At 34.5% G+C, this 15,747-nt stretch overlaps 2 protein-coding genes and 1 long non-coding RNA gene across 3 annotated transcripts; 1 reads left to right on the top strand and 2 right to left on the bottom strand.

The window, feature by feature from the left end:
• Positions 1-709: 709 nt before the first annotated feature.
• Positions 710-3,753, bottom strand: LOC135832376 (transmembrane protein 185B). The gene is made up of 6 exons (XM_065345595.1): positions 3,337-3,753; positions 3,081-3,257; positions 2,800-3,007; positions 2,463-2,723; positions 2,256-2,379; positions 710-2,014 (listed from the first exon to the last, which is right to left on the bottom strand). The coding sequence occupies exons 1-6, from the start codon at positions 3,372-3,374 to the stop codon at positions 1,749-1,751; spliced, it is 1,074 nt and encodes a 357-aa protein (XP_065201667.1). The 5' UTR covers positions 3,375-3,753; the 3' UTR covers positions 710-1,748.
• A 1,385-nt stretch (positions 3,754-5,138) lies between these two features.
• Positions 5,139-12,480, top strand: LOC135832372 (transcription factor Clamp-like). The gene is made up of 3 exons (XM_065345581.1): positions 5,139-5,383; positions 5,692-5,938; positions 8,053-12,480. Exons 2-3 carry the CDS (start codon positions 5,769-5,771, stop codon positions 9,566-9,568), a joined length of 1,686 nt encoding a protein of 561 aa, XP_065201653.1. The 5' UTR covers positions 5,139-5,383; positions 5,692-5,768; the 3' UTR covers positions 9,569-12,480.
• Positions 12,481-13,265: 785 nt separating this feature from the next.
• Positions 13,266-14,562, bottom strand: LOC135832385 (uncharacterized). Its single transcript, XR_010556309.1, has 2 exons — positions 14,075-14,562; positions 13,266-13,843 (listed from the first exon to the last, which is right to left on the bottom strand). It is a non-coding gene; the product is annotated as an uncharacterized LOC135832385 (long non-coding RNA).
• Between the last annotated feature and the right edge of the window lie 1,185 nt (positions 14,563-15,747).

The raw sequence follows: 15,747 nt of genomic DNA, 5'->3' as shown, positions 1-15,747 counted from the left end.
TCCTCAGCGGTCCAGCGGAAACATTCATCTTGCTTGAGATCCGCCTACATTTCAATCGTAATCGTAATATCCTGGGTTCCATTCCATGGCGCAAATTCGAACTGATCAGTGATCACACCAGACCTAACACCTGACTAAAAGTTTTGATCGAATTAGATCTTCAGAATTCACAATTCAGAATTTCAGATTCAGACGTTTCAAACTTTCAAAAGACCTGATCACTTGATCAGAATCGGATCCACCAAATTGCCTACCCTACCCATTGGATGATTGAAGAGACTCTGATCCTAATTTGAACTATTGAAGTTCGAATCTAATTTAACCAAATCTGATTGATCGTTGGACGTTGATCTGAATTCTGATTCTGAATCTAGCCAAATTTGATCGATCAGATTCAGACCAAGCAGACTTGATTGATCAGATTATTTGAACATTCCCATAAAATCTCTTCATATGTACCTAATCAGATTTGATAGGAGAGACGAGAGAGCTCCAAATCTATCCTATCATTTTCCATTTTTGCCTATTTTTCATGATATTTCAGACAATTTTGTAAGTTTTTGACCACTTTACTCATTCGACGTGATTTCTTTTCTTTTTACACTCCTTGTAAAGTCACACAGTAGGAGAAAACGAATTCCAACAATAATATTACCAATTGTAGAATTTGAATGAATACCTGCAATTATTACAAAAGTCAAAACACTCATCAGTCAACAAAATATAATTTGTTAAATCAACGTACAATAGTTAACCGTACAATATAAAAAAAAGAGGAAGGGGTAAATTTAAACCAATTTTGCAGCTAATTGATATTCACGATCCTTCATTGAAGGAGCATGACCACGTAAACAAATCGAGTAACAAAACAATATGAAAAAATATGGGAAGAGGTTGTATTATTACATAAATAAATTTTATTTCGTATTTAAACTAGAAAAAAAAACCATAGGTTCTTCGACGATTTACAAAATGCATATAAACCTGATAATAAATTAACACTTTATAAATTATTATACGTAGGTAGCTACCATCTAGGTATATATTATTTTATTATACACGAGATCATTAAAAAAATTTGTTTAGTTGTATTTCCTCTTTTTATGGGGAGGAAGAGAAGGAAACTACAACACTTAACAAGGAAGATGATAAAAATAAATAAGGAAAACGAATGATTAAACCTAAGCAGTCAAATTAATTAAAATCATAATTAAACTAATCGATTAAAAAGAAAGAAAAAACTCAACACGATAGACCCGCGAAGGATTATTTTTTTTCAAAATCCTTCGAAGGAGAGAGCTGATAATAAATAAGAACAGAGAACAAAAATGTTGAAAGAATACAAAAGCACCACTACAATCAATCAAATAAGTAAAGTAACAGGTTACGTTATTAATAAAATCACAATATTAAAAAAAATGATTACACAAACCGAAAAATTAAAATAAAAAGATAATATAAATTAAAAAAACAAAATACTCAACAGGAAAATATCTACAATTCGATTGCGTCTTTGTTTTAAAAAAATGAAATAAAATTATACTTGATAACAAAATTAAAACCACGATAACAAAATTTAATAAAACTAATACGAGTACCCTTTGTTTCATCTACAGGGCGATATCAATTTTATCCGCTGGAAGACTCGAAAAAAATGAACGATTTGCTACAGTGATTGTCACATATTTTGGAATTATTGATTTTTGAACAGAAGAATGACCAAGAATCAACCAAATGGGAGTATTTGATTAATCGGGCATATCGATCGAAATGATTTGAGCTACCGGTTTAAGCGCTGTTTCGTTTATTTGAACGTTTTTACCAGACTTGCATTTAGTTTTATGGCTCAGATTGGTGATTACTGGATCTTCGGTTTCAGACTGTGGCTGAGTACTAGGCGTACGAGAATCTCCCAGGTTGATTTGAGAGTTGTAGGCGATGTTGGCGTATTCTTGCAGAAAAGGACAAATCCCCAGTAGAAATTGACAGAAGTCTTTGCGTAATCCGAACCACCCTGTGTAAAATGAAAAAAGAAATTGTACTCAAATTATTATTATTTTTTTGACAAAGTAGAAGTAAGCTAAACAGAGCAGAAAAACTGAGATTGAGAATACTTGAATTCAAGGTACATTAATCATTGATAAAAAAAACGACGATTGAAAAAAAAATTCCCCACCAACACGCTGCTCTATTTCAATTACCTTGAATGTATTTTTTTCTCAACGCGTCTCTTTAATCAATTAATTATCACTTACATTTATTGCCTCCTTTCGAATTAAATGACATGATAATCAAGGTCGTGAACGATATCAGTAGAGGAGAACACACACCGAAGAAGCTCATTGAAATATCTTCGTCTAACTTATTCGTAAGTAACACCTGCGTCAAATGAAACGTTCAATTATATTAAATTCTAATCAAAAAACGAATAAATTTGGGAACTAAAGTTGAAATAATTTTACCTGGAACACTAAAATTGGAACTACGAGCAACGTATATCCTAAAGCAGCATTAAACGATGTTCTACGTTGTCGACTATTTACTTCAGGTGTCTTGATTAATATTCCGGCGAAAATAATGGTATACAATACGCTCACTAGTGATAGACACATGACGATCCATAATGGTACGAATACAACTTCCCAACTCCAAGTAGTAAACTTATCTAATCTCAATGCTAGGAAAATAAATTGCAGCATGTTTACCGAGCAGAATAATTCCAACTATGAAAAATAAATCAACAAATAAAAAACCGATTCGTAGGATTAATCTTAATACTTGAGTTGAGGGTTTGCTCACTTCAAACGACCTGTCGTGTTTTACAGCCCATACACAAACAGCAATCGAAACGACTGAAATGAAAATTAGAGGTATAAAAACCAAAATCCAAAGATGTCTTCCGGATTGTAATTTATCACAGGCGAGTAACTCGAACATAAGCAGAATTAGATGAAGAGCTAATGTGATCAGCATCGCTTTATAATGAATATATGCTTCGCCTTCCAGTCTGCACAGAACAATATTCGGTTAATCATATTACTGGGGAATGAAATTGAATAATGATGAAGTCGAGATTTCACCTGAAGTGAGGATAACGCCACCACACATAGCTTCCGACAGCTGCTCCAAAGATCACCATAAACTTCCAAAACCATATTGGCGAAAACACCGCCCAATAGCTCCATAATATCGTGCCATCCAAACGTAGCGAGAAGAATATGGTAAAAACCATCAACGATGTATGTATGATGAACTTACTGCGAATTTAAAAAACAAGGATAGGTATATTAATTAAAATAGAATATTTGAATCATAAGTTGATCTAAAACACTTTACCTAGGATTGAAGTTCTGGAAGAGTGTTTGCACATTCATGATCCAAAGTTGTGTGATGCAAATTGGAAAATGTGCACAGATACGGAATTGCTCTTGCGAATAGCACACTATTACTATATTAGCATAGTTATACACTTGAATTGAAGGAAATTTCCATATCTAAGGTATCGAAATACTTTCGTAAACTGGAATATTGCATGAATACAAGTGGCACATTTCGTAACACCGAATATTATAATTACTTTAGGCCGTGTTTTGGTTACGTTACAATATGTTTTTACGTATTACGATACATTATTAATTACAGAAAATTTAAACTTTAAATTATTAAAAACATGAAAAGTTTACGATTTTACTATAAAAACAATAATAAATTTTCAACTTTTCAACAGTAATCTAGGTTTTCTAATCAGTGACAGTGAGCAAAAAAATGTGGGTATGGCAGGGCAGGACGGAGGGGGTTTCCAGCCAACAGGAACTGGAACACACTCTACTGGCGTTTGGAAGAATTTGTGAAGTTCAGGTTGTGCAAAGTAGAAAAATACGACGAAAAATGTGGGAAATAGTCATCGTAATTACGCGGTATTTACGTACACGCGCCTTCTCGATCTCGTGTATTCGATTCCCTGACTAGCGTTTATGTTCTCGAAGCGTTAAGATGTAATTTCAATGTTCCTTGTTAATTTTTATAATAAACGTTGTTATTTGTTGTTGACGTGCGTTAATATGTTTCCTACATATTCAGAAGTGGTCGGACCTGTGTCTCGTATGACATCGCTATCGTTACATTCGTTTTTGAAGTGTTGAAAGTTCTTGTGTTGTTCTCGATCACCCTCGAAAGCATGGCGGCATCGAAAAATACGATTCCAATTGATACGGTGAGTGAAATTGTTCGAGCGGCTAGCAGCGCTGTGCTATTGCCCAACATTCCACACTTTACCGGCGAAGTATCATCGACGGAAGCGAAACAGTGGCTGAACAGCATCGAAAACCAAGCAACCATTGCCGGGTGGAACAATATACAGAAATTAGAAGCAGCGAAGCGTTTATTGCTAAAAGCGGCCAAAACCTGGTATCTCCTGTCCGCAGACGATATCAAAACGTGGTATGACTTTCGACAGCAATTTTCCGAGACGTTTATCGGAAGCGAAACCAACGTAGTCGACAAGTGGGAGCGTTTTTCCCTCCGAGCCCAAAACGAAAACGAGTCACCGATCGAATACATCTTCGATAAGCTGCGGTTAGCTAAAGATGTCGGCGCATCAGTGACAGATTCGAAAAATGCGGTATGTTCTGGTTTTAAAAACGAGGAAATGGCCAACTTCCTACGTGTATACGATTATTCGAAAGCGGCGGATTGGACCAGACGTCTTCGTGAGTTCCAGTCAAGCAAACCATCGTTAAATCGTCCTTCATCGCCCAGTGATTCGTCATCTGACAACGATTCGAATTCCGAGGAGAAATCGAGTGGCTGCCTTTCTAACGTTTCTGAAAGCGGTCCATTTCAACGAGGAAAATCGTGTGTCGAGGACGACACACCGGAAAGGATGGCCGATTGTGGGAAATAGTCATCGTAATTACGCGGTATTTACGTACACGCGCCTTCTCGATCTCGTGTATTCGATTCCCTGACTAGCGTTTATGTTCTCGAAGCGTTAAGATGTAATTTCAATGTTCCTTGTTAATTTTTATAATAAACGTTGTTATTTGTTGTTGACGTGCGTTAATATGTTTCCTACAAAAAAATCAAAAATTTAGATAATTTTGAAGTTACATCAAATGCAACACTGAATATTTTCAATCATAACAAAAATCAAAAATGGCTTCTGAAGTTTTTGTTTTAGAATGTTTGTAGTATATGTTTATTATTATTATCTTGCCTTTATTAATTGAAATAGTAAAAAATTGCGGATTTATTTGTACGTGAAAGCTTTCATTAAGACTTACTTTGAACTGTTATGGTGTTATTATACATCTCGAAGTATTTACTCGAGTTTGCGCGTACGCTTTACCCCAGTAATCAGTGACCCGACAGTTCCATTTTCACGGTAATTTTTTCAATTTTTATCATTAAATTTAGCGAATATTAATCAAATACAACTGTTTTTCGTCGTAGCATAACATCAAAATGTTCTTAAACTCGATTTCGTTTCGATTTGGAGACTAAATGGCCAACGTGAAATGATTACGGTTTCATCGAATAGTCTCACTGGTCAGCTTTGGTACAAACTCAGAAACATTTTACCATTGTGTTATTCTCATTATTTCGTTGTATTATTATAGTCTTACGAGTAGTTTACTTGATCGAACGACTAGTTATTGTGCAGAAAGTTAATGTTTTACGTTTTGATTTCAGCTCATTCAATTAACGTTCGATGAACAGTGTGATCGAAGTGAAAGTATGCAGCATAGATTGGCGTTATACGGTCGTTGATGCAAAATCTAATGGCATTAGATGCTAATGGTTGGCTTCGTGATGAACATAAACAGAATAGAAGTGATCAAAATGCAATTTTCATAACCAGAGAGCAACCGTTGCCATTAACGAACTTATTGGGAACGTCCGCGAAGTCTATTCTAATTCAGACGCAGACTCATCATAGGTGAGCTTTTCGAGTGAATTTTTACATATGTGACTGTGCTCGTAAAAACCATGCTTCGGGTGGCAATTTTCTATGTCAGTAGAGTCAGAAAACGTAAAATATTCGATTTTTTCATTCCTTTTGTGTGGTACAGAAGGGTCCGATATAATATTGGGGCCCGTGAGCCGGAGCTTTGAATGTATTTTTTCGGAAAGAATTGAATTCTCGTACATGGGAAATTAAGCTACTGTCAGATTCATTATAAAATCCAATCCAAGAACATCAGTTTGAATAATATTCGGAATAATTTGATCTGGCGAGCTTACGGAATATATTAGCGTCTGAAAATCACCTTTTAAAGTGCTACTTCATAGAGCAATGTAATTTTGGGATCTCTGTGCTTAAATTTATTTATTATTTGTCACAACGTCCCGAATATTCCTGCAGCTCGTACAAATTTTTAAAGTGAGGGGGTCGGGAGTAAGCCACATCTTGATTTTCTTGACTTTTGGAGGAATTTTAGAACTATAGAGAAATCGAGAATCGCGCTGGAGGCTCCAGAATCACCTAAAAATTTTCGAGAGAGTAGGTAAATCGCTAAAAAGATACTTCAAATCGCTCTGGAAAGGCCAAAAATGGGTCTTGATACATACAAAGTTGGTTGGTGTTAATTGGACACTTAATTATGTTAGATGAGGTACCACGAAATTCCAGGCTTGCCAGTTGAAATATGTGTAAGTACCCCCCCCCCCCCCTCCAGCAAGCACTCCAAGCTGTTCATTATAATGTTTCAAATATTGTACCACAATTTTCTATGGTTCAATGCAGGTCATCACGCTCAGGGTACTAGAAAAGCTTAAAGTTCATTTTTGTCAAGTTTAAAGCTTCTCTAAATATGATATTAGTTGAAAAAGTGATTGATAAAAACTCCGGTTTTTTTCTAAAATTGTCAAAATCCTTGCTGGTGACAAAAATTCGGATTGGCAAAAATTCCTGCTTCATAACAAAATAGCTAAAAAATTTCATTTTTCCCCCACAAAAATTATCACAAAGTTTTGCTTTTTCAACTGCGAAAAAATATCATTTTTTACAAAAAATTTTGAAAAAGTCATATTTTATGCTGAATTTGTTAAAAATCTTACCTACTTCTTACAAAATTTATCCGAAAGTCTCGCTTTTTTGCCAAAAATTCTGAAAACTTTTTTTCCACAATTCCACAAAATTTTCACGTTTTTGCTTTTTGATGAAAATTTTTTTTTTTAGCAACACTTTCAAAGATCTTCACCTTTTTTTCAAAAATTTTCCCAAAGTCTCGTTTTTTGCCAGTAATTGGCCAAAAATCCAACTTTTTTGCCAATAATTTTCAAATATTCCTGCTTTTGATTTGTCTAAAATTTTCAAAATCTTGTTTTTTTGCCAAAAATTGTCAGAAATTGTTGTTTTTTCATAAATTTACAAAAATTCTCGTTTTTTGTTGAAAATTGAAAAATTTTAAGTCTGAATTTTTTTCTAATGTATATAATACTAATTCTCAAAAATTCGTACTTTTTGCTAAAATTGTCACGTTTTCTAGCAAAATTTCCTAAGATTGTCGCCCTTTTTTCAAAAATTTACAAAAATGCTTGCTTTTTGCTATAAGTTGAAAAATTTCAAGTCTCACTTTTTTTCAAAATAATTGTCTAGAAGTTTTGCTTTTTTCCAGAAATTGCAAGTTTTTCCTTGAAAAAAAAATAAAATAAAATGAGTGTGAGCCGGCTGAGCCCTGTTAATATTTTTTGAGCAGTTGTCTCAAATTTTACTGAAATTATTTCAATATTTGGTAATTTTTGATAATTTTGATGGTTTTTTCTGGAGTACTTGGGATAAAATTCAATGGTATTACTTTGTAAAATTTTGAGATTTTTTTTGGTCCAGTTCGATATTATTTCAATTGAAGGTTTTTCAAATAGAATTCAGATCTCAGTTTTAGGTTCAGTCCCCCCCCCCGCTCCCCCCAAAAAAGAAACCGGTTTTCTGGGTTTCTGTTCAAGTTTAAGTTATTAATTTTGCCATCAGTGGTCAAATTGACCAAAAATTGTCACATCGCTTCGAATGGTAAATTTTCCCCAAATACTAATAGAATTCGTTGTTTATAGGACTGAAGAAAGTCAACGAATCAGTGCCAGAATGTTCGATCCGAATTTACAGCAGTCTTCGCAACAGTCGCAAAACCAGACGGTTTACGCGGCCCATGTCGAGAAAAAAGAATGCGACAATAAAAACACAGCGGTCGAATTCCCATTCTGTTACAATATGAACGTGCTGAACAAAGCTCACCAGCAAGAGCAGCAGCAGACGTCGAATACGAGCAGTTCGAACGTGAACACAGATGACAAATCGTGTTACAGGTTCGACGCTCCGCAACCATTCACGTACAATTACGCGTTAGTCAATCACTTGGCGGCGGCTGCTGTAAGCAAATGTGACATTTGCGGCCAAAGTTTCGGTAATCCGACGCTGCTACAGCAACACAAACGAATACATCACTTGACGCCGAACAACGAACGAAGTTATTCGTGCGACCCTTGCGGTATTTTCTTCAACAACGCTTCCGAACTGAAATCGCATAAGATTTCGACGCATAAGACGACCAAATGTTGTAATATATGCGGCGCCGAGCGAGGCTGCGAGCACAGCAAAACGCCTACGAAGAAATCCAAGTATCTGCGTTGCGAGAACAACGTCAACTCGAATACCGTAGCTAACAACTTTGTTACTGGCCAAGCCACAATCAATCAAGCGCCAATCGGCGTGCAGAACGGTCAAATCACTAAAGAACTGCATCATCCGGTGAAAAAACGAGGTATGGCGACGGTTGCCAGATGCCATCAGTGTAACGGCGCCGGTGTCATATTCATCGGCGTAACGAAACACGCCGATAAGCCTTTCCAGTGTAATATATGCGAAGGCAGGTTTTCACGGTACTCGTCGCTGTGGAGTCACAAACGACTACACACCGGTGACAAGCCGTTCAAATGCGACGCTTGCGGTTTGACGTTCGCCAAGGCGGCGTATCTGAAGAACCATCTGCGAGTACATACCGGCGAGAAGCCGTTCAAATGCGACGTATGCGGTATGCAGTTCTCGCAATCTCCGCATTTGAAAAATCACGAACGTATTCACAGCGGCGAAAGACCCTATCAGTGCGAAGTATGCGAGAAAACGTTCGCTCGTCATTCGACATTGTGGAATCACAGACGTATCCACACGGGCGAAAAACCCTACCGGTGCGATATCTGCGGCTCGGCTTTCAACCAAGCCACTCATCTTAAAAATCACGGTAAAGTGCACACAGGAGAGAAACCGTTCCGCTGTGATATTTGCGAACAAAGCTTTTCCGATCGTTTCGCCCTGAAAAGGCATCGTCACGTTCATGAAAAATATGCCCGAACAGTTCCTAATCCGCAACAACCGCCGACGCAGCCATCACAGCAACAGCCGCCTCCGCCACCGCCGCCACCTTCCGTCCAGCAGCAGGCAGCTCAACCTCAACCTACTCAACCCCAGCAACAAGCTCAAACTCAGACTGCATCCATAGAAGAAGTTTACAAATACGATGTAAGCGGCCCGATCGCATTTCCTGGATGCTCGAGGCCACAGGATCAGAAATAACTTCGATACTGATGGCGGGTGCCCAATTTTAGAGCTTAGGTTTGCTTAATTAAGTGTATTCTTCTTCGAACGGAATCGTTTGCGGAAGTTTTTCTTTTTTACTGGTGCAGCTATTTACGACTTACTAGTAGCTGATAATAATTTCATTCTATACTTCTGTGTCGTAGTATTTGTGACGAAGATGCCACGCAGTGTTTCGGATTAAGGATACGAGGTTCAGAAAGTTAAATTTCACGCTTGGGTGGTATGTAGTGAAAATTTTGACCAACGTCGAATAGTGTATAATTTTTTTAACTTTTCCCAAATGAATGCTGGGAAACATTTGAAACTCGCAATTTCAATTCAATGGTTTCGTATTTTCTTTTCGGATTCTGAGAATCTTCTGCTATTGTATGAAACTCTGAATTTATTCAACGGGTATGTTCAAAGAACAACCACAGTCTAAAATTTATTGAAAAAAATATTTTTTCAATTTTTTAAAGTGAATTTTACAAGAATAAAAAAAAACTTGAAATGAATAATTTTCTTCATTTTTAAAAATTTTATTCTATTTTATTTTTTTTGCAATTAATTATTATAAATTTTGAGGCTATTGTTCTGAGAACAGTCATAGTCCAGATTTTTAAAGACGAACGTGCAATATTTTATACATTTTTTTTTACATTATGTGCAAGTTTTAAAAACGAACAGCAATAAAAGCCCTAGGCTACTTTTTGCCTAAATTGCGCAAGAAACGCTGCTTTTGCCAAAATTGTCAAATTTATTCTGTGTTTTGTCAACAAAACTTGTTAAAAAGTCTCATTTTTGAGCGAATGTGTCAAAATTGACAAAAAATTATGTTTTCTAGTCAAAATTGTCCTAAAACTTAGTTTTTGGGCAAAATTGTCAAAAAAGTCCTCATTTTTTGTAAAGGTTTCTAGATTGACAAAAAAGTGGTCAAAACTGTTGAAATTTTCCAAAAAAGATTTCTCTGGTCATATAATTGTCCCAAAACCTATTTTGGTCAGAATTGTCAAAAAGTCCTCAAATTTTTGAAATTTTTCGTGAAATTTTCAAAGTCACATTTTTTTACTAAGATTGAGAAGAAAGTTGTCAAAATTTTCAAAACTTCTCAAAAAATTAATTTCTCTGGTCAAAATTGTCACAAAATCACATTTTTGATCAAAATTGACAAAAAGTTTTCATTTTTTCAAAAATTTCTGAAGTCACATTTTTTGACGAAATTTGCAACAAAGTTGTCAAAATTTCCCATAACCTAATTTTTGGTAAAAATCGTCAAAAATTCTTCATTTTTTCTAAAATTTTTAGTCACATTAGCAAGATTTAAAAGAAAGTTATCAAAATTTTCAAAATTTTCCCAATAATTCATTTCTCTGGTAAAAATTGTCAAAAAGTCCTCGTTTTTTCATAAAATTATCAAGTCACATTATTTACCAGCAAGATTTACTAGAAAGTTGTCAAAATTGTTCCAAGTCTCATTCTTGAGCAAATGTGGTGAAATCAAACGAAAAAAAAAATTTTTTCTGGTCAAAACTGTCCTTAAATCTCATTTTTGGGAAACATTGTCAATGAGATCGAATTTTTTCCTAAAAATATTCTCTATCTATCTAAATTGATAAAAAAGTTGTCAAAATTTTTCAGAGTTTCCAAAAATTCTTTTCTCTGTTCAAAATTGTCAAAAAGTCCTCATTTGACTATAAAGTTGTTAAAATGGTCAAAATTTCCCACAAATTCTTTTCTCTGACCGAAATGATCCAAAAACCTCATTTTTGTGCAAAATCGTCAAAAAGCCGTTATTTTTTTTGTAAAATTTTCAAAGTCAAACTTTTTGCTAGGATTGACAAGAAAGTTGAGAAAATTGTTCCGAAGTCTTATTTTTAAGCAAGTTTGTCAAAATTAACTAAACGATTCTTTTTTCTGGTCAAGTTGTCCTAAAATTGTCATAATGGTTCATTTTTTCTGAAATTTTCAAAGTCACAGAGTCCTGTTTTTTCATGCTATTAAAAAAAGGTCCTGCTTCAGCCAAAATTGGCAGTTTTGATTTTTTCATTTCCTTCGATCAAATTTCGAATTTTTCACTTATCAATTCTCTTCTTTCAGAATTTTGAATCTTTTTTTGATTTTTTTTTTAGGAGTGGAAACATTTTGAGCAGAAAAAATTAAAACCGGCTCTCCTTTTCCCGAAATTGAAAGCTTTTTTTTCATCTTGAAAATCGGCTTCTTGGTCAAAGATTTTCTATTCTGGAAATTTTTCAGTATTTATCAGATCTAAAATCTGCATACTTTAACAACCTCTTGCTATTCAGTGCGCTGCGCATTTTCCTAATCCGAACATTATTATTTATTAATCTTATCGTTAGCCCGGAGCTACGACAAATTATAATCGGAAGTATGAAAGATATTGCTTTGTACATACTTGTACATTGTACATTATGTATTGTTTTGTACATTTTGTTACTTTCCAATTACGACTGTTATTTCATTTCTTGTACTTGTATTATCATCATTTATTGTTCATCATTGTCATTGAGCATCATTCACCATTACGGCTATTATATTGCTATTACTATTTATTTATTAATTTTTCAGCCCCCCTCTCCCTTTAAACCATGTATGTATTTTTTTCATTCTCTTTTATTGTTTTTTTTCTTCTTTTTTTTTGTTTTAATTATTTTTTTGACGAAATTTTTAATGTTTATGTGTATAAAGTGTATAATTTGTATTTATTTTCGAACGTATTATGTACATGAGACTTTTCAATTGCAATACTTTTTTGTTTCAAACGTTAAATTACGTACATTTGTAGCGCTACTGCCGAATCGGATGTATATTTTATACATTTATATTCATAAAATGCCATTTGTGTGGCGTAAATTTTAGAAAATACAAATTAAATTTTCAAATAATCTGAACGTGTGACTTTTTTTAGGGGGTAATTTTTGACTACTCGAGTGTTATTTTTAATCAAGTTACAAAATTTGAAATTGGAGTCGCAAATTTATCAATGAAACTGGCCTGACACTTCTTCGATTGGCTGATTACCAAAATTGAAAAATGTGTGTAGAATCTTTTCTCCGAAGAAAAGTTTTATAATCATGAGTTAAGTGTTTTGGGTTGCCTGTCTGTCTGCAGGTTCTCATAAGGTCATTGACCTGTCTGTCTGACTTCTCGAGATCGTCTGTCTTCCTGTCTGGCCTCTTAATATGTCACTGAACTGTCGTCTCTCAAGGTCGTATAATGTGCTTATCTAAACTGTTAAGGTCATTGACCCGAAGGGTAACTAGTTTCATTTTTTAATGGTGAGAGAGAGACCAAAAGAGGTAGATCGCTTGGTGATTTTCCCATTTTTGGGTAAACAAACAGAAGGGGGACTGAAGCGCTAATATTCGAGGTGATAATGCAAAGAATCAAAATTCTCTATTGCAATAAACATTTCATTGTAGTGTGTTTGAATGAAGTTTGAGTATTATTCAAGTTTTGAGGCATCGATTAAAATTGATGATTATTAGAAAACAGCAATCTGTCTTTTTTCTTATTCACAGCTGAGCACGCAAATTGCAACATTCTTTCAGAAAAATATGATAAATAAATAGTTCGATTAAACCTTGCATTAGCTGGAAGCAATTTACGAACAGCGAGATGAGAGTACTCGTAATCCAGAAAATGAAACACTCTCGTACAAATAATACGAAAAGGAAAAAATTATACTTTTATTCGGTAAATTAACGTAAGGTAATTAACAAAAAAAAAACATCACTTCCACTAACATCGGTACTAAAACACAGTCGAACAAAAGTGGATTTTAAATAATATTCCAAATGTAATAAATCTCTATACTTCGTATCTCAAATCAACGATTTTAAAGTCAAAAGGAGTCATATGAACGAAAGTTCTACACAAAAACACTTTTCAACTAGACACAGACACTTTCCTTGGATTAAACTTGAAAAGATGAGTTTACTTTACTTGGGATCATGAGGTAATTTGAACCCAACCATATCAGCAGTTTGTTTAATACTACGTTCGCCTCTACCTTGATATTTTTCACAAAGTTCTTTAAAACGTCGAGAGCTTTCCAAATAACATCGATATGTATCTGCTAAATACACCGCTTCATCTTTTTTCCTACACAATTGAGCATCGGTAACTTGAAATTTTTTGCATAAATTCATGATATAAGGTCCAATTACAGAATTCTTCACACTCTTATCGAGTGTAGCGTCTTTCACTTCGTATAACAAGTTTCTAATCAATCTGGAGTTTTGTGCCATTTTGCTGTAACAAAAAAAAAAAATTGTACGTTGCATTAGTACTTATAAACTGAATTTTACAATATCAAGTAAGAGCTGATGGATGAAATGGAACAATATGAGGGGAACTTCACAAACCTAAACCGACAATAACATTGAGACTTTTGAGAGCAAGTATGCAATAAAGGGAAACATACCTACAAAGTACAAATACAGGAGTACAAAGTATTGAAAATCAAGAATAACTTGAACTCACCCTTTAGAAAGATTCTAAAAAATCACTTCAAGCATAAACTTTCACAATTCTGTACAATTTTTTAAAAAGTTCAATTTCTTATCACTGATATCACATAATTCAAAATCGTAAAGCTCCGGGATATTTTGGCCAAGATCTTTCGCAGATTATTATAAAGTGGGCCATCTATAAGCTAAAGTTAAAACTAAAACAATAGAAAGACTGAAAGTGCTAACAACTAGTCAGTCGAGTCGACAGCCGGAGCTTCTCGGAATTTAGTTTATTTTGGATTTTCTAAAGTAAAAATACTACATGGGTAATTGGGTACCTATTGTTATCGATTGTTGCAACTTGCAAATGAAACAACACTTTGAAAAAGAGGAGGTAGGTACGCCGAAGACCGCCGTTGAAGAACAATGATCTACCTAGTACCTATCGAACATTTGCGAAAAAATAAACACTCGACGAACCATTTAGAACGCAAGACTTAGGTACCTACATGTTTAATACTTTATTAATATTAAAGTGCTAAACTTGTAAATTAGAATAAAACAACGTTAAAATGGAAATACAGGGTTTTCAAAAGTGAAATGACTTAACACATGTTACCATAATGGTATAATTAAGTATTTTGATAGTGATATCCAACGTGATAGGCATATCTATAGCAAAATTTACCAACAAAAAACTCATTCAAATGGTAAAATAACGAAATTAAATTAATCGCAACTCGTAGCTAAATATATTCACCTACAAATAAATAAATATAACAGATAGATACTAAAACAGCCAGAATAGAGAATACACTCAGACAGTCAGGTTAAAACTCAAATTTTGAATTCGTAGTATCAGTAATGGAAGATTTTGTTTCATTAATTCGGGTTTTCAAAATAATAACTCAAAGTCAAGGGCGATATTATAACAAGTCAAGTCAAGAAGTTCTTGGCACCTAGGTGAAAAATGCAATTACAAAGTTACAATATTGATCGTTGAATCAATGCAATAAAAAAGCTCACGAAAAATAATTTAATAAAAATGAAATTGAAATTCAATCCATCTGGAGAAGATTGTTCGTAAAAAAAAATAAAAATAAAAAAATTATGTAAGATAAGTTGCCTATTGGGTTCACCGTAAATATGGATCGTTTCGAACAAAGACGTTAGATAAATTGCAGATTCAGTTTGCCGTAAAATGAAATAGCATCATTCTCGATCATAACTACCGGCATATGACAATAGGAGTAATTGCACCCCCCCCCCCGCCGATCCTACGGGACAACTTTTTTCTTAAAGGGGACATCCCAAGGAACATTTTAGAGCAAAGTTGCCAAAAAAAAAGTTGGCCTTACTTACAAAATGGCGGCCATTTTGATTGACAGGTCAGCCAAAATCGCAGATTTTGCGTTTTAACATAGGACTTGCACGAACTTTTTCAAACTTTACAAAGGTAGATCGAAAGATCATGCAAAAACTTATCACCTGTCAAAATTTCAAGTGCTAAAGTGCGTTTTTCGATTTTTGGTGAATTTTTGAAAATCGAATTTAGGCCAAAAATGAGGGAAAAAATCAAAATTTTACCAAATTGACCAAGAAAGCTGAAATTTGGGATATACCCTATTTTCGACATGCCAAATCGATTGGAAACGGTTTCAACCAGTTTTGAGCAGTTCTGGAGCCTCCAGCAGATTTTTGAAA

This window comes from Planococcus citri, chromosome 1 (genome assembly GCF_950023065.1).
Source record: "Planococcus citri chromosome 1, ihPlaCitr1.1, whole genome shotgun sequence".
Classification (NCBI taxonomy): domain Eukaryota; kingdom Metazoa; phylum Arthropoda; class Insecta; order Hemiptera; family Pseudococcidae; genus Planococcus; species Planococcus citri.
The sequence above is the reverse complement of the archived record's forward strand: the minus strand, read 5'-3'. Positions and strand labels throughout refer to the sequence as shown.